This window comes from Apteryx mantelli, chromosome 3 (genome assembly GCF_036417845.1).
Source record: "Apteryx mantelli isolate bAptMan1 chromosome 3, bAptMan1.hap1, whole genome shotgun sequence".
Classification (NCBI taxonomy): domain Eukaryota; kingdom Metazoa; phylum Chordata; class Aves; order Apterygiformes; family Apterygidae; genus Apteryx; species Apteryx mantelli.
In genome coordinates this window covers 108,956,298-108,981,274 of record NC_089980.1, presented here as the reverse complement: position 1 = coordinate 108,981,274, position 24,977 = coordinate 108,956,298, and the positions used below count along the sequence as shown (strand labels likewise).

Here is a 24,977-nt window from a genome sequence, read left to right as displayed (position 1 = left end):
GATAATTAGTATGTCCTATGAGTATTACACATCTTCACTTGAGAATTTCTGTTTCCATGGACAGAAAACCCCAAGAATATTACAGAGCCACAGCAAATTCATCTGAATTTAAATAAATAAATACAGTTTAAAACATCCTGCTTGCTCAAGACATAAAACCAACATAGCAATGCTTTAGCATTAGAAATATAGGCTGTAATTTCTGTCTGTAACTGAAAAAATTAAGTCCTTACTATTTTAAAGAAATTGCACAGAACATTTTTTCCATGTAGGACAACAAATAAATTGTGTAAGACCAGAGAAGTCTTTTTCATGCTTCCCTTTCTCCCAATTATTTTTTAAAACATTTTAAAAATGAAATATTTGTGAAAGTGAAAAAAAGCTAGATCATCGCATAGCCCATAAAGATCTCATAAACTTCCAAAATTCCCTTGTACTTTGCTTGATTCTCTCCTTATCATGTCCAGAGATCTCCTAGCACAGGGAAGATTTAACAGAAGAAACAACTGATAATCATACACAGTCTTGATCCGTAGATAAAGATGTTATCTAGAGGGTGGAAAGAACTAACACTTTAAGGAAGCCTTGATTATAGCAATTTTTCCTACTGATTTTGTCCATCTGTCAGAAAGGATATTTTTTTGTTATTTTTAACAGAAGTGAATGTTCATGTGGCTGTTTGCTTTAGTCCTTGCTTGTTATTCCTGCAATTTTATGTCAGACTTGTGGAAATAATTTCCACTATTTTTATATCTTCACCAAATTTCCAACAGGATAATTACAAATCAGTAGGAAAAAGAGCCTATATAAGATACCGAATACAGAAAGGATCCTATAAAAGATAGACTTGATATGAGATATTTTGAAAGTCATTTCACGACAGCTTTTTGCAGTACAACTTAGGCATTAAGGAAGTTATAACAATATCCACCACTGGTACACTTTGTTCTCTGTTCATTTAGGCTGTAATTTTGCCTGCAACCCTCCTTGGCAAAAGAGAATTTGAAAAACAAAAAAACTTTGTCTATGTTCACAGTAGAGATGGAGAAGGGCAGAATGCCATGAGAACTCCATCTATCATAATACTATTGAAATATTTCTGGAGGAAAGGATGAGGGAAAAAGGATGTTTATAAAATTAATAGCTCCTAGAGTTTAATTCAACGAAATCCCCTTTCTTTGTCTCCCAGGGTAATCTGTGGACATTCTTACACCTCTGAGAGATCTGGAGTAGCTTCAGAGCACATAGAACGAGGAGATTTTTCCTTTTCATGTTATGACTATGAGAAGCCTACACTAGAGGAAGTTTCTTTAGAAGGAGAAACTGTTGGTTGTTGTGTGGAACCCTACACTAGATTGAGTTTAGAAATGGTTTCCTAGACATTTTCTTATAATGAGATCCCAAACAAGATTAAAAGGCTTTTAAGCTGTGAAAAATCTAAGTACTATTAAAAAATAAAATAGTTAAATCTTTAAACAGAGAGTTTGGTCGGAACTATTTATGTTTATAGGTATACAAACAAACAACTCCTTTCCTTTCCACTGGCTTCTTGCAGGAATGTGAATGCTTCCAAGCCTACTTTGAGTCAACTTTGTGTCTTCCTGTTCCCTAGGAAATTTTTTTCATAACATCTGAGGCCTGTCAGCCTATCAGCAGTGCCATTAGTAGTATCATATTTTTCAAAACTTAAGTGTTTGAAGAAATTAAGAACCCCTGAGACTGAAATGCCCTTTTTTTTTGCTGGTGCAATTATGATAACCGGATGCCTTTCAAATTAATATGGTTCATCTACAGCGGCAGATACATCAAGCTCTCATTTGGTTAGATAGACTTTTCAATTTACATTCTTGCTCAGAAAAAATGAAACAAAATCATAAAGCTTAGCCTTGTCACTTCAGTGCGAGAAGCTTGCTTAGCTGAGCTATTAAATATAGATCACTTTCACAAATATACAGTAGCTGTTAATTTTTTCCTCAGTGCAAAATAAGATTAGAAAATAACATTAAAACTGGATCTTCATATGACATGAAACAAAGATGACATATGCAGCTACTCATGCCCATTACTGTAGTTAACATCAACAACTACAGACTAATGGTGCTGAAACAGGTTTTGCTACCTTAATGTTTGCTATTCACGTACATGAATACAAATAGGAGTATTCTAGTTCTCTTAACACAAATCTATTTTCTTACTGTGTATTAAGATTTGATTTATTTGGGGATTAAAACACTTAAGAATGATTCATTTACTGCCCATAATCCAGATGTAGGTGACAGGAGCTAGTTCAATAAATTGCTTATAAACATAATTTATACTAATCTACATCAAGTTCTAACTGCATGCTTACAAACAACTTTACTACATGACATCATATACGGAAAGTCTGCAAAGAAAGGACAAAATATATTTAAATAAGTACATGAGTAATAGCAATTACTTAAAGTTTGCACTGTATAGAAAAGTCTACTTTTCAACAAAAATGGGCCATTTTTATGTGGTAAAATCTAAACTACACGTATTGTACAATTTGGTACCTTCTCTGTTAATTTAATAGCATTACCATGTAATATTTACCTCTTTCATTAATGCCATATACATGCAACAATAATACCTACAAGGCAGATATGGATTGCACTGTGCCTATTTCTTAGATCTCACAAATTGTAAGTGCAGTTCCACAGCTTTGGAGTTCAGCATCTGACTGCAGTTCTTTTCAACTCTAACATTTTTATGAGATTCTGTATGATCCAAGACGTTTAAAATATGTAACCATTTCATCTCTTAGTCAGTCTACGAAAAAAGGGGGCTTCACCACAGTTTTGTTAAAAACTGTGCTGAGGTAACACTGACATAGCTGAGCTTCAAATATCTTTTCCTGTCTGTCTTTGAAATGATACAGACCATTAAGATAATGGATAAAGACCATTGATTTCTAAGTAATTAGAAGTCTTCTACACTTGTACAAGAAAAAACACAGCCACCATATTAGATTTTAATTAATATGACCTTGTATTAATATTTAACAGCACTGAGATACTGAACATACTATCAAAAACTTTGAAACATAGACTGATTTGCAGTTTTCATTTGCTGCAAAGCTACAATGTGGCTCCACAATAAATTCAAAAAAACTACAAGCCAAGAAAAAAAATTCTAAAATATGAATATCATAAATACTATATATTATTCATCTCAGTGTTAAAAGTTTCTCCTGCCCTCTTATTTTCACCCCTTGTGTGGGTTAGTTATAGTTACTCTAGTAAATCTGAGTTAGTAACTACAGAAGTACGCGATACCAGAATTTCTACTAGTAAGCGGATCCCCAGCCCAGGCAACACGACCTTTGCCCTTCCCAGCGGGCGGCGGCGGGCCGGGCGCTGCCGTGGCCGTGCCGGGGCTCAGGACTTGTCTGGCTGGTTTGAGCGCCTGCGCCGGGGCCCCGGGGCTGCTGCTGCCCTGCTCCAGCGCCAGCGCCAGCGCCGGGCCGGGCCGGGCCGGGCCCCTCTGGGGAGGGGGTGACACCCCCGGCAGTCACTGCCTGGCAAACAATAGCCCTTTGTGTGCGCGGGGCGGGGCGGGGCCGCTGTCACACTGCCGCTGGCAGCCCCGGCCAGGGAGGCGGCCTGGGGGGGGGGGGGCGGGGAGGGGGGTGAGGAAGACCCCCGTGCACCCAAGGCTGAGGAGGAGGAAGGTATCAACATCATGCTCCTCCTCATAAAGACAAGGAAGAAGGTGCCAACATGAACAATCTGCCCAGCAAAGACCTGGAGATGGCAACAGCCATCCTCGCCTGCTTTCCTGAGGAGGGCTAAAATGTCAACCTTAGGAACTGGGGGGACATTGAAAGGATGAGCATGACACCACAGGAAACAGGTAAATACTAAGAAGTTTTTGTATAACAATTTTAACTGTTTTATTGAGGCTTTTCTGTGTTAATGTAGACTATGTTGTGGTCTATTAGACTGTTAAAACATTAGCTGGACTAGCAATAATTTCTTTGCTTCACATATGCCCTTTTTTGTCCATAACAAGATTTTGAGTGTAACAGATCCTAGTGAGCAAGGAGAACCAATACCTGAATGCTTTTTACTACAAACATGGATTTCAGTAGTGGATACCAAACTCAAGGCACAGTTACCCTGCTGTGGATCGCTTCGCTCTTGTACATATCGTGTGGGTGGCCATAAAGCGACATTCCCCTGGCCAGATTTTGTTACTGTCACTAGTGGCAGTAGCCCAGTAAGTTGATATGGCTGTGAAATAAATGTAAAGCAGAGATGCAGATACCACCAAAGATCGAAAGCAACAGGCACGCATGGAAGCAAGGCCATAGTAATTGGTCCAGGCAGTGCAACAGTCAAAGTGTATCTACAGACGGCCTGTACTAAAGAGATCTAGGACTTGTGCCATTGGGTAAATTGCTGTGTACAATTGATGAACATTTAAAATAACTGGAAAATGTCAAAGACCAGGCTGGAGATGTGTGGTGGCTATATTGATCCACACTAGGTGATTACCCAGCTCTTTTCTGCCTTGAGAAAGAAGACAGGCAGGAACACTTAAGCTTGGCACTAGCCAAGACTTCCCAGTATCACTACTGTTTTTTAGTAAATGCTTTTTTTATTATAGTAATCCAAACAGATTAACTGCATTTACTCAGTATTAATTATTTTGTTTTACAGTTGAAATAGGAACTGCACACACGTTCATAAAGGGACTAAAAAGGTTATTAGTTCCATTTTGGCTTTTCGTAAGCACCTGTAGTCTCTGCAGAAAAGCTGTTGTATAACTTATTATAGCGATATTCCCTAGGAAATTACAACATATATTCACCTACCTTCTGGAGCTCTAGCAAAGCAGGGAAAAGTATTTTTCCTCTTTCTGCAGTGAAAGAAGCCTATTATTGCTACAGAAAACAGTGTATATCATAGTACTAACTTTATATGGCAGTGCCAATTATTTCCTGCAGTCAAATTGAATATGTACGATAGAGTGAATAAACTTGAAGATGAAAAATTATAATGAAAAAAAGAATCTAATCAAACAGCTTAATTTACTCAGCTAGCAGAAAAGAGAAAAAGTCAAGGATGAATAAAGCAATAGTAGCTTTAGATTTTATGCCACTCAAAACTTATCTAAAATATGTTTACTTTTCATAATCTTGCTGGCATCATGCAAGGAAGTGTTTCATATTTTAAACCACTTTATTTAACAATGTGTCACTAGGTAGGGCTTTACTCTTTCCTAGTGAGGTAAATTTAAGATTAAATTATACACACGTTATAGTTATACTGAAAAAGTCAAGAATACTGTAAAATGAGTGGGTGTTTCAAGCTTTATTGTACATCAAATCAGCCTTCATTATGGGAGGTTTTCCTGCATAAAACTTTATGAAATGCTGACCTCAGAGGAAGATGCTGACAGAGGAAGATACTTTTTAAAACATACTAGTTTATCATAACCTTATTCAAAAATTGCAACAACAGTGAATCATAAAGTACAGTTTCTTCAGATGTATTAATCTAATAGTTCTCAGTCTTGTTGGGCTCCCCTGGGGCTATGGTAAGTGTAAGACTTCATCTGAATGAACTGGATTGAAGAAACAGGATAGCTAATTGAAACTAAATTGAATTATAGATTCTAGTTTTCCCCTCTGTTGCTCCTCTTTACTAGATAAACTAAAATCAGGTATCTGTTAGGAGGTATTTCAGTTAGGGTCTTGATTGTCGAAAACTTAACGTTGACAAGAAATAAATCTACAAAGGCAAAGAAAACAGAATCTTAAAATCCCCCTTTGATTTTAAAGCATGACAATCAACTTCTTGAAGGGATCTTTCATTTTATTTAATTATTCATTACATACTCCTCATTAGGCCGTGCTAAATCAGTCCTAAACAAATTTTCTCTCTCTCCTCCTACAGAGAACATAATGGAAAGACGCAGGTTGATATTCAAAGGGAGATTTAAAATACTTTTATATGTGGCGACTCTATTTACTAAGGTAATGAAGCTTCTCTTTTTTTTTCCCCTAGATATATGTGACCATTCCTTTTAGTGTGTAGATGCAGTTGCCTATTGCAACAGTATCCGCCAGGTTTGTATTATCTACAGCTACACCCTTAGCCCAGTGGTAGTAGCAGTAACTCTTTGGACGACGTATCACTTTTAATACATGCTGATTAACTTCTATTACGATATCTCATACAGCACAGGCTCAGCTGGAAGTGCAATAATTCATTTGAATTAATAAGTGGCTTTGTGTGAGTCTGATTGAGGCCACTTTAGTTGTAACAGAAGGGTCACTAAACCAAAGGAGTAAAATTCCCAAGACATATTACTGTGACTATGTTGCTCTTAGTATCTGTCCTCACTGAGCTTTCTACCTATATCACACGTTCAAGGTGTGAAGCCTAGTCCTTTCTTTCAGCCCCCTGTTGAACTTGAAGGCAAGTTCATGTATTGAATGTACACTTATATGACTCCACTGTCTGGAAGAGTAGTTTTAAAATGGGAAGAGATGTAGAATACACGATAGTGAGGAGATAGGAAGTTAGAAGAATTACATACAAACTTCACCCCTTCCTTTCTCTGTTTCCTGTCTTTCTTTCTTTTTCCCTCTCTTACCTTTTGTAGGATTTATAGTTGGCAAAACTGTAAAATGGAAAAAGAGAAAAGTGGTGCACCTGAATCTGAGGCTTAATCTGCACCGTGGCTTTATCTCTATCCCCTCTTCTTCTCCTGCACACTAACAACATATGGAGTTTGGGTGACGATGCAAGTTGGCTGCTATATGACAGGTGCCACCCAGGCAAGCGTGGGACTCTGGATGGCGCAGCCCACAGAAGAGGGGTTTGCTCTGGGGCGTTCCCCAAGAGTAAGCAAACCCCGGGTGCACCGCAGCAGCACCACCACACTGTGGGGTTGCTGCAGCCTGGGGGGACACCCTCTAACGACCCTGTGATTGACAAGTCCAGACAAAGGAGAAGTGACACCGCAGACCCACACCATAGATACCTCGGCGCTGTGGAGCTGTTGCCCACAGCACGACCCTCTAATGGGCGTGTTGTACGCACTGAGCAGGTGGTGGGCTGAGCACGAGGTCACCTGCTGCTATTGACTGGAGCTGTGCGGCCTTAGTACGGCTGTGGGCTGGCACTGTTCTGCCTGGGTATAAAAAGAGAGTCAGCCATATACATGTGGTCGGAACTTGAAGCCACGGTCAGCTGGCCTGCGGACCCGTTGTCAGTGGGGATGGAAAATTAGAACTGGAAATTAGACTGGAAGGGTGGCCCGTAAGGGGCGAGAGCAGGCGCTGTACCGTGCACCAGTGATTGAACTGTAGAGCTCTGATATGTATATATATTTTCAGTTCTGTTATATTTCTAGCTTTGCTATACTGCTAGCTTTGTTATAACCCCTTAGCTCTGATAAATTCTCACCCTTGAGAAATGATGATCTCTCGAGTTCAGTACAACTAACCCCGGAATCCGAAAGCATCCCAGACGCCCCTCTGGTGGTGTGTCACACCATATCGCCAGCACCATTGGCAAGACTAATGTTTATCTTCTGGGGAGTCCAGATTTTCAGGTAACGCCTAGCCGTAAGTCTGGACTGCGAGAAGTTGGATTGGGGGAGAAAAGTGCTGATTTAATAAATTCATCTTAGGTTCTCTCTTTAGGGGGTTGGACAGAACCAGGACAGGCTGTCTTGGAATACAAATATGCTTTTTCTGGAGGAAATAATTGGAGTATATTGTTATATTCAGAGGAGTTTAGCGTACAGGTATTTAGGACAGATTAAAGAATGAGAATATGTGATAGGTGGTAAGCAGCAGGTGGGATCTTAAAAGACGGAGTGGAATATTCCTGAAGCTAAACTGGATGTTTTCCAAACTCTGATCCTAACAAAGCTATAACAAGATACCAATGGAACAACGCACTATGACCAAAGTTTAACAATTACTTTAGAAGTCATGCCTTTTTAAATTAGGAGAAAAGGTTAGAGTTTTACACTGATTTTCCATACATCAAAAGCAATACGTAACATTTTGGTAGAATGTTATCAAATAATTAAAATACATAATTATACATAATTAAAATACATAATTACAATTATACATAAAATACATAATAAGTGAAGGACATAATGGTAAGTGATTTTTGAATGATAATAGCTTTTTGAATGATAATAGCTTTAAAAATTGATCTCAGTATGACTGCTAATGGTGCTTACATATTTAAATCTCCATATGTGCTGCTGACAGTTTTCTTATGTCTTCATGCAACTGCTCTGCATCAAATACAACTCTTGACATATGCCTTATCCACAATGATATCCATTTTAGGATAGAAATGTAAATTGCAAAAGTCTTTCAAAAAAGTTGGGTGACTACAGTAGTTACATTCAGCATTTCCCCTCCTATTCTCTTTGTTTTAATATTGTACTGGAAAGGGGAAATGACAATTGTTTCACTTGCTGAAAATAGGTCACTCTTGGGAAATACCTTTATTTTTAAGAAAGAAATAGGTCTCATGAAAAAATGCTTCAGTCATTTAGAAGCAGAAATTCTCTGTCTGCAGGGCAGGTAGTATACCATAAATGCTCTGCTGATTGTCTTTTCAAAATATCCCATGCTTATTTCTGTGGGGTCAGGTTTTCTGAAAAAACCTGCCAGCTAGCACATCTAGGATGGGGACCTTAATGGCATGTTTTATTGTTCCTCAAATAAACAGACTGACTTGTCAAAATAATTTATCTTTCAAATACTGAAAAGGTATGAATTAAATGTTTTCTACCAGTGGCCTGAGTTTGGATTAGCAAGCTAAATTCAAAAGGTCTTGTTCTGCTGGAAGTCTTCAGATCTACTCATTTCCTGACAAATGCTAGTGAATTTTGTAAGGGAAGTATGTCTTTGTTCTTCTAAAAGAATTCTTTCCCTGATATAGGTGGGAAAACCACAAATTTATCTGTCAAAGAAAATGTCAAAATATGGCCCAGTGCTTTGAAATGAGAGTTGGTTGCAATCTAGCAAAAAGGAAGGATACATATTTTGCAAAGATTATGTGGCAACAATTCCTTTTAACACTGCTGTATTGAGAATCATATGTATTTGTATGCTTATTTGAGGATTTCAGCTATTATTTATGGAAGCTCCTAGAACACCAGAGGTGGAGTGGATGAATTATTTAATTATTTCTGTTTTAATGATGCTGACTAGTATTGCCATGCTTTATAAATACAAACACTAAAGCATATTAATTACAGTGCCTCTAAGTACAGGAGACAGCATAAAATTTAAGCCATTCAAAATACATTCACAGACATTACACAGATATTTTAGTTGGTCTATTTTCTGTAGAGGAAAGAAATAAATAATTCAGGTCTCGTAAGAACAGCTGAAGTGTGCATGTTCAAAGAATCATTCCATTTCCATTTATTCTTCTCCATCTTTTTAGAGAGTCTCATTTTCAAATATTTACAGCATGTTACAGCTCACTAAGGAAAGCACACATTTGACAGTTTTGTCAATACCTCATTTCCACCCCCGCCCCCCCCAAATAACTCAGCATTTCAGTTATTCACTTGCATATTATATCAGGACTTAATAAGAAAAGTTACTCTGTCACATTCCATGCTCCTAAAGTGTTTACCATTTACTAGAACAGATGATTTATTTATCTGAGATTTTACAAAGTTGCTTTTAGCTTCTTTGTCCGGCAAGGAAGCATATTCATGAGACCTTCCTGTGTAACATTTTGGATGAAACAGTCATCTTAGTGAATGTGCATACTTATTGAAAGTTAGCATCCATGACATTTATAATCTGAGGAAGATATTAATGCAATAGCAAATCACTTTGTAATTCTTGTTGAAAGAAAAAATATTTTCAGTGCTATCTTCACATGGCATTAACCTCTATGTATGGAAAACATTGTGTTATTACCTGTATTTATTTATTCCATCTTCACATGTGGCTCCTTGTTGGCACTGGTTTATCTCACAGTCATTAATATTCTCCAGGCATGTTTGTCCAGTCCATCCAAGAGCACAGACACAGTGAGATCTTTGGTTGCCTTCATCACGGAAGCAGCTGCCTCCATTTGCACATGCCTGAAGGTGAGAATTACACATATGTAAGAAGAAGCTTTTATCTCTACATGTTTTTCTTTTTTTTCCCCAAGGAGTTTAATTGAACAAACAGATGGTGATAAATAGGGATAACTTAATGCTTTGTCTTGTAATATTATACAAGACATATCCAAGAATGTAAAATCATTAAATCAATATTTCAACTTGTTTTTTAATTGGAAGAAGTCATTTATGATGGAATTTAACAATGACATTTGTCATAACTGACTTTAAAATATGCTTATTTTAGGAGGGGTGACAGTGATCTAGCCTGTTATGTTTCCATTAGAAGAATGATAGAGTAGAACAACTGTCCCACTGCCTTTAAAATCTAGGTATAATTTAATTTAATTTGTGGTTAGGAAAAAAATATTGATTAATCTTAAAATTCTAATCATGATTCTGATTTACCACATATCCAGACCTGAATTCTTTGTATTCCAATGTATACATTACATCTGTGCTCTGAGAAAACCAGAGCCTTCTTTTTTCCGCCTGCAGATATTTAAAAATTAATATATCTAGATAGGAAAAGTTTTTTTTTTTTTTAGCTTTTATTTGATAACATTACTTACTGAAATAATTTTTCATGTGTGTTTCAAAAGTTACAGAAAGTTCGAAGTATGAATGCACCCTCTTTCCTTAATGTATTTTACTTTTAAGGTCCATTTTCATTTCCATGATGATTTTGCCAGTGTAAAAATGGATAACTACATTTTCATTTCAAAGCAATTAAGACCTCTCCTTCTAATCAGTTGGTTTCTAAAGAAAATGGTGTATCGAAGATGAGCTAATGCACTAGTACTTCAGTTTGATTGAGTCTGAATCTCTTCAAAATGTCATTAAAATTTGTAATAATAACAGTTCTTGCCAGAAATCCTCTAATATTCATTTGTCTTTAAGTTTTAAATTGACCTTAAAATTGAAAGTTTTTGCTATGCTCTCAGTACAAAATTTTAGAATTATCTTAGGGTCCTTTCCCAGTAGGACTTCTTCTTTAAGAAAAGAACTGCTCAGTGTAAATGCAGAGAAAACTCCTGTGCATAGTTTTGGAAATATTCCCTTTTTTGATTTTTATGTATCTTGCTACCTCTTATTTAAACATTTCTCAGGGATTTTGTCCTGAGGCTTACTGTTTTCTCAGAATTCGAATAAGCCAAATAAGCTTATACTCAAAACTAGGTAACAACTGGTTTAGTTGCCAATATTCTTTTATCAAGCTATTTTACCCATTGATATTTCTATGTACCTGGTCTGGGATAACATTAGTATTTACTTTCACAGCCTGTGAAAGACGGCATGTGAGCAAAAATTAAGCTCTGATGTGGGTACATTCAACTCCCACAGGTTTAGTTGTGAGTTGTTTTTACTTATGCATGGATTGGTTGTGGTCTTTCAAGATTTCCTCCATATCAAAAGCACGATCCTATAAATTTATGCACCATAAATTTATAAGATCTGAGTGAGTTCACTGGGTCCATTGTAGGACTGGGACTTGCGAGAAGTTAAACAGCAGAACCAAATCACAAACTTGTGAACAGTGTTTTTAAGTCCTAAGGATTTTTTTTTTCAAATGTATCAGAAAGCTAGGCCTTATACTAACAGATTTTTAACACAATTCATCTAGAAAAACCTTACAAAATTGAGACTAAAGTTGTATTTCAGTATTACCACAGTATGATATTCATTATATTCTTATGTTGCTCTAATGGTTTTTACTCTAAAGAAATATGCTATCCTTTAAGATATCAGTGCAATCCTAAGCAACTTTAAATTTAAATTTAAACTATAGAAGGCATTTTTAGCGTCATATCAAATTAGTAGTTTTCTCTATCAGGTAGATTTTTAGTTCTGCTGTAAAATTAATTCCCTATCAGTTTAAATGTTGAAAACTCTGAGTCAGAAAGATAAAGAATTTTATAAGAAATTAAGGCTAAATACATTTATTAATGTATTTCTAAAATCAAATTAAAGACCTCTACATTGTAGTTTTCTAAAGTTTCCACCTGCAGATTTGTTTTGCACTTTTTTATACAAGAGATACTGTTAAATTTCTCTTAAAATAAACAAACAAGCTGTCTTTTGGAAAAAGTGGATTTCTCCCATCAATCAGCTCTTTCTTATTCCTAAAGTAAATCTTCCCCTTAATTAGGATTAAACAAAAATTAATGATTTAACAGACCATAAACAAAGACTGTACTGGCCAGTCTGAGCATCACACTTTTCTCTACTGCGTGTACTCTAAAACAAATGTGCCTTATAATATAGTCATGATAAAACATAAGAAGAATCACTTCCTTCTAATATCAAACAAGAAATGTTGTTATAGCAAGGAAAGATAATTACTCCCTCGACAGTTACATTTTCTTCTTCTCTTTTCTTCACTTTGCAGTAATCAAGGGAAGTGCTATATGCCTGTCTCTCTTCTTTAGATATCATGTATTGCCCATTGCTGGAGGCAGGAAACTGAGCTAGAAGAATCTCATCCAGTCCAATGATTATTTCATAACACTTCTTCCAGCTTGCTTTTCCTCAAATTCTTTGCAGTTTGAATGAAAGTGTATTTCTTTTTATATTTCAGACATATCACATTACTACAGACTTCAGGCATTGTTACTGCAAATCCAGTTGTATCTGGATATTCAAAATCTTTCAAAACTGTAATTTCAGTTTATCTGCCCTATGTTCTTCCCTGAACTGGTTGTACCCTGAGCAAGTAGATAAAATATTTTTCTTTTAAATAATACCCCCCCACCAAAACAAAAAAAAACAGAATTTCAGGAAATATTTGCTGGAAAGATCAGAACAAATTATGAAAATCAGAAATGGAAAAATTTAATGGGTACTAAGCACTTTGCTTAATTTAACTTCTTGCAGATTTAACTTATACCTACATTTTAGATGCTATTGAATAATTTCTTGTGCGGCAAATGCTTGAGTCCCTTACATTGTCTCTGAGCAGAATCCGATGCTTTTAATGGCCTCTAGAGTATGAGTTAGACCTCCTTATTTAGAGAGACTCAATTCCACTATGTTTCCTTTTATTCTATTCTGCTACTCTTGCTCCTGACAATGAAGTATTATTTGATCCAGTCTATAAGTGTATCAGGTATTATAAACTCAGTTTCTAAACAGCACATAGAGAACTATAAAGAAAATAATACATTTTTACAGAGGGCTGTATTGCTTAGTATCCAAAACCATACCTGCATTGCTACTGGTGCTACTAATTGATGAGTCATTAATTTTCTTAATATGGAGATTGATTCTACACTACAACCCCAAGTTTCAAGAACATTATCTGTCCTTTGCAAAATGTACACACTGAATTACATTCTACTTTTCCAGATCATTTCTCCAGTTTCTTAGTATCACTTTGAATTCTAGTATTTTAATGTCAGAAGCTGGCTTCAGATTCAGTTTTATTAAGTGTAATCTATTCCATCATTCAGAAAGAAAATATTGAATGGAAATGGAAGCAGGTCAGGGCCTTGTAGAACACTACTTAATACATTCTTCCTTTGGGCCAGGAAACTACTGTTAACTACTGAGTATGATTATCTTAGCTGCTCTGCATCAAGCCAGAACAGATGCATTGTTTCACCAGCTTGCTTGTGAGGATACTATGTGAGAAAAAGCTTTTCACTTTTCTTGCTCCTATTCTTGTTACAGAAGGAAATTAAATTAGCTTGAAATGATTCACTCCTGGCAGTTCTTGGCTACCACCCCTCCCTTTCCTTTCTCTTACTTTCTTACAAATAACATTTTTGTTCCACATTTTTCTTCAGAAATTTTAAATGGATTGATTATCATTCCAGTTTCCTTTAAGTAAGTAAAGAAGGTATTTATTTCTGAATATATGTATGTATATATGCATTTTAGATATATAAGTAATGTTTGACTTTTCCTAATTTTCCTATCTCAGTTATCTTGTGTAAGTTCTCAAAGATGGACAATTAGCAGTTTAAGGACTACCTCCACTGATTTTTAGGATGAAGTTCCCTAGAACAATCTTCTATTAAATTATAAAAGTATCCTCTCTCTTGTTTGAATGTTGAAAAGTTTACCTTAAACCGACAAGAGATGTCTTGAAAACACAGTCAAGATTTGAGGCCCATAAGTCTCTCTTTGGGCATAAGTTCACTAAACAGATTGACAGAAATACGCACACACACACACACACAAATTGTTTCCATTAAATCATATCAAATCTGTTTAACTCAAACTATCAGCGTAGTATCTGCAATATGTCAGAACTGCAAAGTCAACCTCTAATCTAAAAGTCAAGCTGCATTTTTCTGGCATGTGCATCACCAGTAACAAAGATTTGCTGAGAAGAGAATTATTTGCAGGGACAGCTTGGAGGTTAATTGGAAAAGTTTTATTGACAAATTTGTGGCTTTCAAGATTTTTAAGTGCTTCTTTCCTCCTTCACTTCGTAATTCAAAAGTAACATGTAGAAGAAAGCTTCATACTTATGTTACATTTTGACCAATATTAAGAGCAAATAAACAGAGGTTTTCCAACCACCTTGGACTAGAAAAGTTTTTAGCTTCAAAGGGCAAAGTACTCATTTACATGAAACCATCTTTTTATTAAATTTGAGACACTTAAATTGCAGTGTAAGAGGCATTACATTAAATAACAAATAAGTCCTAAATCTTAACTTTTTATTTCTCTAAATTATCACCTCCATTAGTGACCTCACAAATATAATGGTTTGTAGTATTATTCAATAAAACTAGCTATGATAAATCAGAAGTATATCTTCGTAAATTGCTGCAGTAGAAAGAACAGAAAATATTAATGAAATCCTCTCCAAAGGAGTATAATATATCAAGCTCAAAGAAAACAACATGAGCATCCATACTTTATTTATACCACTGTTGCGTGATTGATGTGATTGCCTCACTTTTACAGATCAAGAAATTGTGCCCCAGAGTTTGCATAAAGTAGAACAGCATTCCAATATCAGGACCAGGACAACCTCTCTAAACAGCAGCCTCTCTAAACACTGAATAAGCTATGCATTGAGCAAGCAGATATTCTCATACAGAAGATGGGAACTGTGATCCTAACTGTGCATACAACAGGGTAGCTTGGGATCATTCAGCTCATAAAGAGAGAAAACAACTTTTAAATAAATTGTTCAAGTGGATCTCAATAATCCAGCTGGCCGTGACTGTAAAAGGAAATCAGGAGTTTTGAAATGGCAACTGAAAGGACTCATTTGGACCTCTTTTACAATGCCAAACATTCTGTTTCCTGAGGTAAACTCAGTTTACACATCACAGAATCACAGAATCACAGAATGGTTGAGGTTGGAAGGGATCTCTAGAGATCATCTAGTCCAACCCCCCTGATCAAGCAGGGTCACCTGGAGCACCTGACTCAGGATCGTGTCCAGACAGCTTTTTAATATCGCCAAGGATGGAGGCTCTACAGCATCTCTGGGTAACCTGTTCCACTGCTCAGTCACCCTCACAGGAAAAAAGCTTTTCCCTCATGTTCAGGCAGAAATTCCTGTGTTTCAGTTTGTGCCCATTGCCTCTTGTCCTGTCACTGGGCACCACTGAAAAGAGTCTGGCCCCATCCTCTTGACACCCTCCCTTCAGATATTTGTATACATTGATAAGATCCCGCCTCAGTCTTCTCTTCTCCAGGCTGAACAGGCCCAGCTCACTCAGCCTTTCCTCATAGGAGAGATGCTCCAGTCCCCTAATCATCTTTGTAGCCCTTCGCTGGACTTGCTCCAGTAGTGCCACATCCCTCTTGTACTGGGGAGCCCAGAACTGGACACAGTACTCCAGATGGGGCCTCAGCAGGGCTGAGTAGAGGGGGAGAATCACCTCCCTTGACCTGCTGGCAACACTCTTCCTGATGCACCCCAGGAGACCATTGGCCTTCTTGGCCACAAGGGCACATTGCTGCCTCATGCTTAACTTGGTGTCCACCAGCACTCCCAGGTCCTTCTCCGCAGAGCTGCTTTTCAGCAGGTCAACCCCCAGCCTGTACTGGTGCCTGGGGTTATTCCTCCCCAGGTGCAGGACCCTGCACTTGCCTTTGTGGAACTTCAGGAGGTTCCTCTCCACCCAGCTCTCCAGCCTGTCCAGGTCTCTCTGAATGGCAGCACAGCCTTCTGGGGTATCAGCCACTCCTCCCAGTTTTGTATCATCAGCAAACGTGCTGAGGGTGCACTCTGTCCCCTCATCCACGTCACTGATGAATAACTGAGCAATATGGGACCCAGTATTGACCCCTGGGGGACACTGCTAGCTACAGGCCTCCAACTAGACTCTGCGCCACTGATCACAACCCTCTGAGCTCTGCCATTCAGCCAGTCCTCAAGCCACCTCACTGTCCACTCATCTAGCCCACACTTCCTGAGCTTGTCTATGAGGATGTTATGGGAGACAGTGTCAAAAGCCTTGCTGAAGTCAAGGTAGACAACATCCACTGCTCTCCCCTCATCTACCCAGGCAGTCATTCCATCACAGAAGGCTATCGGGTTCATTAAGCATGATCTCCCCTTGGTGAAGCCATGCTGACTACTCCTGATCACCTTCTTTTCCTCCACATGCTTGGAGATGGCCTCCAGGATGAGCTGCTCCATCACCTTTCCAGGGATGGAGGTGAGGCTGACTGGCCTGTCGTTCCCTGCATCCTCCTTCTTGCCCTTTTTGAAGACTGGAGTGATGTTGGCTTTCTTCCAGTCCTCAGGCACCTCTCCTGTTCTCCATGACCTTTCAAAGATGATGGACAGTGGCCTAGCAATAACGTCCACCAACTCCCACAGCACTCGTGGGTGCATCCCATCAGGGCCCATGGATTTGTGGGTGTCAAGTTTGCTTAAATGATCTCTAACCTGATCTTCCTCGACCAAGGGAAAGTCTCCCTTTCTTCAGACTTTCTCCCTGGTCTCTAGGGTCTGGGGTTTCTGAGGGCTGGTCTTAGCAGTAAAGACTGAAGCAAAGAAGGCATTCAGTATCTCTGCCTTCTCTGTATCCTTCGTCACCAGGGCACCCGCCCCATTCAGTAGTGGTCCCACATTTTCCCTCGTCTTCCTTTTGTTACTGAGGTAAAGAAGCCCTTCTTGCTGTCCTTGACATCCCTTGCCAGATTCAACTCCACATGGGCCTTGGCCTTCCTAGTCACATCCCTGCATACCCGGACGCTGTTCCTATATTCCTCCCAAGTGGCCTGTCGCTGCTTCCACCTTCTGTGCACTTCCTTCTTCTGGTTGAGTTTTGCCAGGAGCTCCTGGTTCATCCATGCGGGTCTTGTGGCCTTTTTGCTTGACTTCCTGCTCATAGGGATGCTCTGATCTTGAGGTTGGAAGAAGTGATCCTTGAATATTAACCAGCTCTGTACATTCTTTTGTAAGTTCCATTCAGAGGAATGAGAAAACTTAACTCAGTCACCATATTACTAGTACAATTTTAATTCTTGAAAGTCATGCTTAGAGAAAGGCACACACCTAGGGATGAAGTTTACAGTGATGAAGTTTATTTTGGATTTAGTAGCTCCTGCAAAGATGTCAGTTTGTAACTGTTACTTAATATGATCTCTAATGGAATAGAAAATGAAAGAGGTATTCATCAGCCAATAGGAATTTTTAAAAGCTTTTACTATACAAAAGCTTGGATGAAGACAGGATTTATAGCCAGCTTGAGTCTTGTCAAGTTATTGACATCATCCAGGAGAGGAAGAATTCACAGATCTGGTGAGAACAGATATCCTGTCTGAACTACTTATTTCCCAGGACCAGATTAAAAGGGTTTAGTTATCTAAAGATCTAGACAGACACTGAGAGGACTTTTCAGAAATGGTTCAGCTTCTAACTCATATGGGAATTAGTTTCAGACACACCAAATTGATGCCCACTAAGTGCCTCTGTTTATATTTTATAAGTAAAAGTAAAATAAAACAGAAAGGGAAAATACTTTTAAACTCCTATGATTCCCTTTGAAAAACAACAAACATTGGCTAACATCTTGAAGGTCCCATACCTATTGCTACTATTTCAAAACTTTTTTTAGGAAATGCTAATAGAACCTATGATTTTGTAAGCTTGTGAGGTAAGATATTGCTTTCTGCTAATAGTATTCTGAAAAACTAGCATTTTGAGGAAGAGGTATAACTGCTTCATAGGCCTCAGCCAATGCTAGTAAAAATAAGCACAGGTCTTAGGATGCCTCTACATTTGTGTTAATTTGGGTTGGAAGTGGGCTTTTGAAGTGTATCTCTCAGTTGTACCCACTTCCTGCTCTTGGGATCACACTTCTGAGTGATCTCAGAGGATGCAAACTAGATTTCTTCAGGATGAAACTAACCACAAGTTTCATTTCAGGAACACACCTAAGATGTTCCAACCAGCAATAGGCACTCAGTCCATGGGACCAGTCTAGAGGTATTCTAAAAGAAAATCCCTAAAATGCATCCAGTCCAGACTTGTGATCTTTAGCAGAAACTGTTTCTCTCTACTGATTTTCTCTTGTGCTGCACAACTTACTAATGTAGACACAGACCTAATGATGAGTGAGGGTGCTGTACTTGAAATTTTATGTGAAATACTCACATTTTATGTTCCTGGCAACTGACAGCACAGTATTAAGGTTACATTTGGTAACAGTGCTTACCAGACCTACTGTTTCCTCTCTTACACTTTAGTCTACATACAGCCATTCAACTGTCTGTACAAAGTACAATAGTTCAGCGTAGGAAATAACATATAATGTTAAATCAATATTCTATCCCAATAAAATCTTCTTCCAAGGAAAAAGATTGAAATAAACAGTAATATCGCTCTGACAGAATGTTTCCCTTTGTTATTAACAAAAGTTTAACAGCCTATGAAGCATTTACATTGATAGCACTTTAAAGCTATGGTATGATCACTGTTTCTGCAAAACTGAACCGTTATTACCTATGCAAATGTTTTGATCATACCAAAACTTCTCTATCATTGTGTCTAGACTGACGTCTGCCAGGAGATTTCCAAAATTACTTGCTACCTTCTGTTGACAACTTTGCGAGGGTAGAGCCACAAGCTATGAAAACCAGCTCTGTTCTGTGGACATCATGTTGATCTCTACTGAGGAACAGCTTTGAGGTGTGACAGCTGACAGCCTGTAGTCAGCAAAAAACTAAATTAATTTGGAAAATCAAAAATATATAGCTAGTTCACTAATTGAATGACAAATTAAAGCCAGAGATCAGAGCTACCAGCTTTGATCACTATTTTGATATGAATGAAAAATACTTCAGATAGTATACCTCTTCTTAGCTGACCCCTAACCTACACTGTCCAAGGATGTCTTCAATTCTTCTGTTAGCAAAAGAATTAAACTCAGCTAACTCACTGAACCTGTTTTTCCACTGAATTGTCCTGACTTTCTGTAATAAAAGTAAGCATTAAACTTGTGTAACACAATATAGAACTAAGTCTCTTTTTTTGTGATAAATATTTAATTTTCTGATTAACCCATTAGTCTATTCCTTTAATTATATGGGTTGCACCCAGAGGATCTTAAGAGTCATGCTTCCTCTCTTGTCTACTCAATCTATGCCTAGTATGCTGGATTACAGTTACTTATTACCATTACTGCTATCAATTCTCTGTGCATTCCTTGCTAATAAAAATGTTGGATTTTGTAACATATATCCTATATTCTACTGGGACAATGATATTTTCTTTATTTTTTGTGACATCATCCTGAGTAGGTAAGAGGAGAAAAGGTATTATAATATCAGTGGCTACATTCTGTCTTATTGGAAGTCATTAATTTAAAGAGGCCGGAAATGTGATTTATTTTGAGGTCCTTCATAATTCTAGGTATAAGGCAGGCAGACATTTCCTAGTTACAAATTTAAGATTAGATTTCGAATCCTAACAGGAGATATCTCCTGTTTTAATGGACTAAGATTTCTTTATTTATTTGTATTTGTTTTAAAGAAAAATAAACTTAATGACTTAAAAGTGTTGTGCCAGGAGAAAAGCATTAGTACTATTATATGTTTATAAAAAGAGACAACAATTACCAATGACTTAATTCTTTGCATTGTTATTAAGAAAACATTAAAAATACTAGCATTCTTTTCAGTCTATTGTCCTGGATACACAAACGGAGATAAAACAGTTCACCATATCTGAGGTACCATTGAAAATAGAAAAGAAATGAAAGAACAATGTAAAAATATGTACTAATTTTCCAGCTATAAAGAATAAATAATGGATTAAATGCTGAATGAATGATATAATTTACTTACTAATAGAAAAATTTAATCTCACATTATTATTTACACTACTTCAAAAAGAATTCAAATATTCATTTGTTTGAATAAGGCCATTATTTTTTCAGTAAGCGAATGATATTACTTTAATGATCTCTGGGCTAAGTTAACAAATAAAACCCAATTGTATCATATCCTTTATTTTAGTTTTTATTCCCTTTCCCATAAGAAAATCTAGTACTTATTCACATTATGGCCAAACTAAGTGCCTCATGTAGTAGGTATATATGTAAATACATGTGTTTGTATACATACATATATATATATGTATATATATAGTCCACATGAAATGTATGATGGTCTATGTAACGTTTATGTGAATAAATTAGATATGTCTGAAGGCTTTTAAGCAAATATTACAGTAAAATGTTTTAGTAGCTCCCATCAGCATTCTTGGCACAGCATCAATTCCCATCCTAACTAGCCATAATGGTTATTGCATCATTATAGTATTATGCCATGTACAGTAAATTTGCACTCAGTATGGCACTTTAAATCATAAAAATGTTAAAATTTACCAGATGCTGAACAATTTAAATATAAAATATAATAAATATATTATTTAAATATAAAACTTTGAGGCAGTAAGTATTTCTGTGTCACATTTCATATTTCATTGGTGAGTATGTACCCGTGGACTTCAAGGTGACATAAATGTTGGTTGCTTCTTTGTAAACGCATTGCCTGCTCTGCATAGTATATTCTTATGGTGAATATATTTCAGTAAAAGAATTGATTAAGCCTTTGAAACACTGGTTATCATGTTTGAGCAGCTGTTTGAAAGGGGTATATAGCATTGTGTACATAGCTTTTTAAATAACTATCATTTTGAAAAAAATGCCACAGTATTTTACTTTATCTGGTACCAAAATCTCAATAATTCCAGGACCTGTATCTGTAGTCCCCCCGATGTAAATTAATCTTACCCAAACCAGTAATATAATTGAATGGGACACTTAATGGAAACAAGAAGGACGCAACAAATAAAGTTCTTAAAGACATCTGAGTGCAAAATGGATGCTATTTTGGCCTCAGCATTATCAGTATCTAAAGCATTGATTTCTGAAATATTTTGAATACATGAAAATCAAATTCAGTACTGTATTTGTGAATACTTTAGTAACTTGCAAGGAGAATTTTGGGTTTTGTAACTTCTCAGCATTTTCAGCTGGCATTGCAGTACAGTCTATCTTGCTTAAGTTTTTTTTTGTTTGGTCGATTCTGGTCTTTAGTCTGGTTTTCAATGGAAATGAGGCTTTTGTCATCAGACTTTCTGTGCCCTGATGCATCATCAGCCATTTCTCTAATACTTTCAAACACATCAGAACATTTCAAGCAAATCTTGCCTTACGTTCTTACAAGTTTCACAACATAGCATCAGCAAGTAGGGGACAGAAGGAGACATCAGTGAGTAAACCTTCAAAGAGTAAGACAGGCAGAGCTCAGATATTATACAGTTTGTCTGACAATGACTAGATTAGTCACATCATGCACTCTTGGATGTATGTGTTACACAAGAGAGAGGAAGGATAGCATAAAAATAGAATTAGTATAAATACAGTGTTAAGGAAACTCATAGGAAATGAGGTTTCATCCGCTCACAGCCTGTAGAATAACTTGTTTGATTTCCAGAAAGCACTAGGGTGAATATATCACTTTATCCTACCTCTGTGTTTCCAATACATGGTGATAAACATGTGTAATTAAATCCATGAGATTTATCCATACATAGTGCTCCTAGCGCACAGCTTATATTGTAGAGTAGGCAGGCGTCAATATCCAGTTCACATCTTTCACCTTCAAAACCTGCACCACAAAGAGAATGTTTAATCACAGTTCATTCATGTATATTGACATTGTGTCTACTCATGATGTTAGCAGTTAACACCAGTCTACTAGAGTAATTTGGCAATTTTATTTCCTAAATAAAGCAAAAAAAAGAGATTCTTCATAAAAATATTTATTGCATATTACTGAGATATATTGCCATTTTTACATAATGAGATTCAACTTAACTATTTCGATTACATTTCTTTGTGCTGTTCAGTATATACAATAAATTGCCAATGACTCACCTACAGGGCAGGTGCATTTATAATGGTCTTCATAGTTAACACATGTTCCTCCATTTTCACATGAGTTGGAACCACAGTTATCAACTTGAACCTCGCAAAATTCTCCTAGGGGATAAAAAAATCCTAAAAAGGTTAACAATGAAAATTACGTTCTTAAAATTTGAACTGAAGCATATTAATAATATTGGTGAAATAGATAATGTTTTAAACAATCTTTCTGGAATATTGGTTAGAACTTAAAAACCTTATGTGCAAGGCTCCAGACAACTTTAGCTCCCTTTATATGAGAATGTCTCGGGGCCTTAAAGAAAAGGTCAGTACAAACTCTGCCATGCAGACAGATCCCTATCAGTATTAAAGACCAATTTTAGATTGGGGCCCAAATGGGGAGGATTTTCACTGGAAGTAATTATCTGAAATGGACATAATACCCTTGCATTTTCTTCTTCTTTTTTTGCTGTTGCACAGGTCAACCCTGATCTCTACTCATGATTGATTTGATTCTATTATATATATATTTCTTTATCTCTTTTCTGGGCTCCATTTTGGCTAGGAAAAAAGTAGTCTACATTTGTCTAAGTTAACCCTTGGTGTCATGCCACTAGACAATTACTTGCTCCTTTTTTTTAATCAGACAATATATTTTGTAAATTTTTTTGTAAAAGTTAATAGTATTCTATTTGAAATTCTTCATATGGCAGAAACTTTCATTTTTACTTCAAACTGTGATTTTTTTTTGATTTTTAATCAGCTGTCTTTATGATCTAAAGCCAAAGACTTCAAGAGAACATGAACTAATGGTATGAAATTTGTTAATATAAAGAAGAAAATTGTATCTTTTGATAAGCTGGGATGGAGGGTCAAACTAGGACTTCAAGTTTACTTTTTATGGACTTATATAAATGTAAGCAGGAATATACTTATTAAAGCCTCAATGCTTTGATTTCGGGGCCAAAAATCTCTATCTTGGGCCAATAGGTGCTGAAGTACATACACAGGAGTACATTTTACCATAAGTTATAAAGCTTACTGAGTTAAAAAGATTAAAATGAAAATACAAAGTGTGGGATTGCTGTGAAATTTTTAAAAATATAGGAAATAGGACATTAGATACTTCTTGCTGTTTGTTATTATAATGCAATATGTAACATTACATGGGCATCTATGGACAACTGGATCATACATTTACAGTATTCTGATTTGCTCACTTTGTCTTGACATTAATGGTAACTAAATGTATCCATATCTTTGGGGAGATACCATTATGATTAATATTTTTATAAGGTATGCTGTGAGCCAGCACCAGAGTTATAAAATGTGGCTGTGTGTGATATGGATTGGCAAAAAGAAATGCTAAACAATATATAGATGTTTCACTGGGAAATCAACTGAATGTATCTAGCAAGTTATGCTATCTTTTAGGAAATGTTGGAGTTTCTTTTCTTAAAGACTGGAAGGTAAAACTGAAGAAAAAAAAGCTGGGAAAAAACCTTAAACTCCACTTTAATATAGATTTTGAATACATTTTTCTTATTTATTCATTAAGGTGGAACTGAGAACATTGTCTTGTCCAAGATACCCTTATGAATAAATTTTAGTACAATCAGATGGGCTTAAGGAATTATTTTGGGATAAATCTGGAATTGTTATAGTGGCTGACTCCTTTTAGCAAACTTTACAACTTTTCATTGCCACAATGAGGTCAAGAAAAACTAGTAACTCCAAACTGTTATAAAATTTATTAGAATCTGAATACTGCTGAGAAATGCATAATTTATGGTATTAAGATCTGATTAAGTGTTAAATGGATGTCAGGAGAGATCTCCACAGTAATCCACTTAGCTTTTAATGCCTAATTATCACTTCATAGAGAGTGAGGGCTGAATAATTGAGAACTGCAATACTTAAAGAACTCAAACAAGATTTTTGCATGAAATTAAGCATGTTATTCTGGAGTAAGTTCAGCAGGTATAAGCAACAAAGAAGAAATAAAGAAATTACACAACGTAAGAGGGAAGGAAAATATTTTGGTTGAAGAGTTTACTGCTCCACTGTTTGTTTTTCAAACTTCTGCTGAAAGGAGGTCCAGTTAGAGCAGGTTGCTCAAGGTCTTGTTCAGTCAAATTTTGAATATCTACATGGATGAAGACTGTACCACTTCTCTGGGCAACCTGTTCCAACGTTTGACTGTCTTTGTGATAAAAGTTTCTCCTTATATGCAATCAGAACTGAGTCTATTACTGCTCGTCCTTTCACTGTGGACCTCTGAGAAGATCCTGGCTCCATCTTCTATATTCCCCTTAGTTAGCTGTGGACAGCGAGAAGACCTCCCTTTAGCCTTCTCTTCCTCATGCTGAACAATTCTGGGTCTTTCAGCCTCTCCTTGTATGTCATGTTCTCCATGTCTCCTGACCATTTTGGTGGCCTTCCCCTGGACTCACGCCAGTCTGTCAATGTCTTTCTTGTACTGGGGAGACC

At 36.8% G+C, this 24,977-nt stretch overlaps 1 protein-coding gene and 1 long non-coding RNA gene across 2 annotated transcripts in view; one reads left to right on the top strand and one right to left on the bottom strand.

Moving 5' to 3' along the window:
* EYS (eyes shut homolog) overlaps positions 1-24,977 on the bottom strand; it is a 956,188-nt gene that overhangs the window by 817,714 nt on the left and 113,497 nt on the right. The window contains exons 7-9 of the mRNA XM_067294141.1: positions 22,500-22,604; positions 22,091-22,230; positions 9,947-10,113 (exon numbers count right to left, since the gene is read on the bottom strand). Of these exons, the coding sequence (XP_067150242.1) occupies positions 9,947-10,113; positions 22,091-22,230; positions 22,500-22,604 (412 nt within the window). The remainder of the gene's footprint in view (positions 1-9,946; positions 10,114-22,090; positions 22,231-22,499; positions 22,605-24,977) is intronic.
* On the top strand, positions 3,749-19,197 carry LOC136991600 (uncharacterized). The gene is made up of 4 exons (XR_010883814.1): positions 3,749-3,876; positions 5,925-6,004; positions 10,024-10,119; positions 19,107-19,197. It is a non-coding gene; the product is annotated as an uncharacterized lncRNA (long non-coding RNA).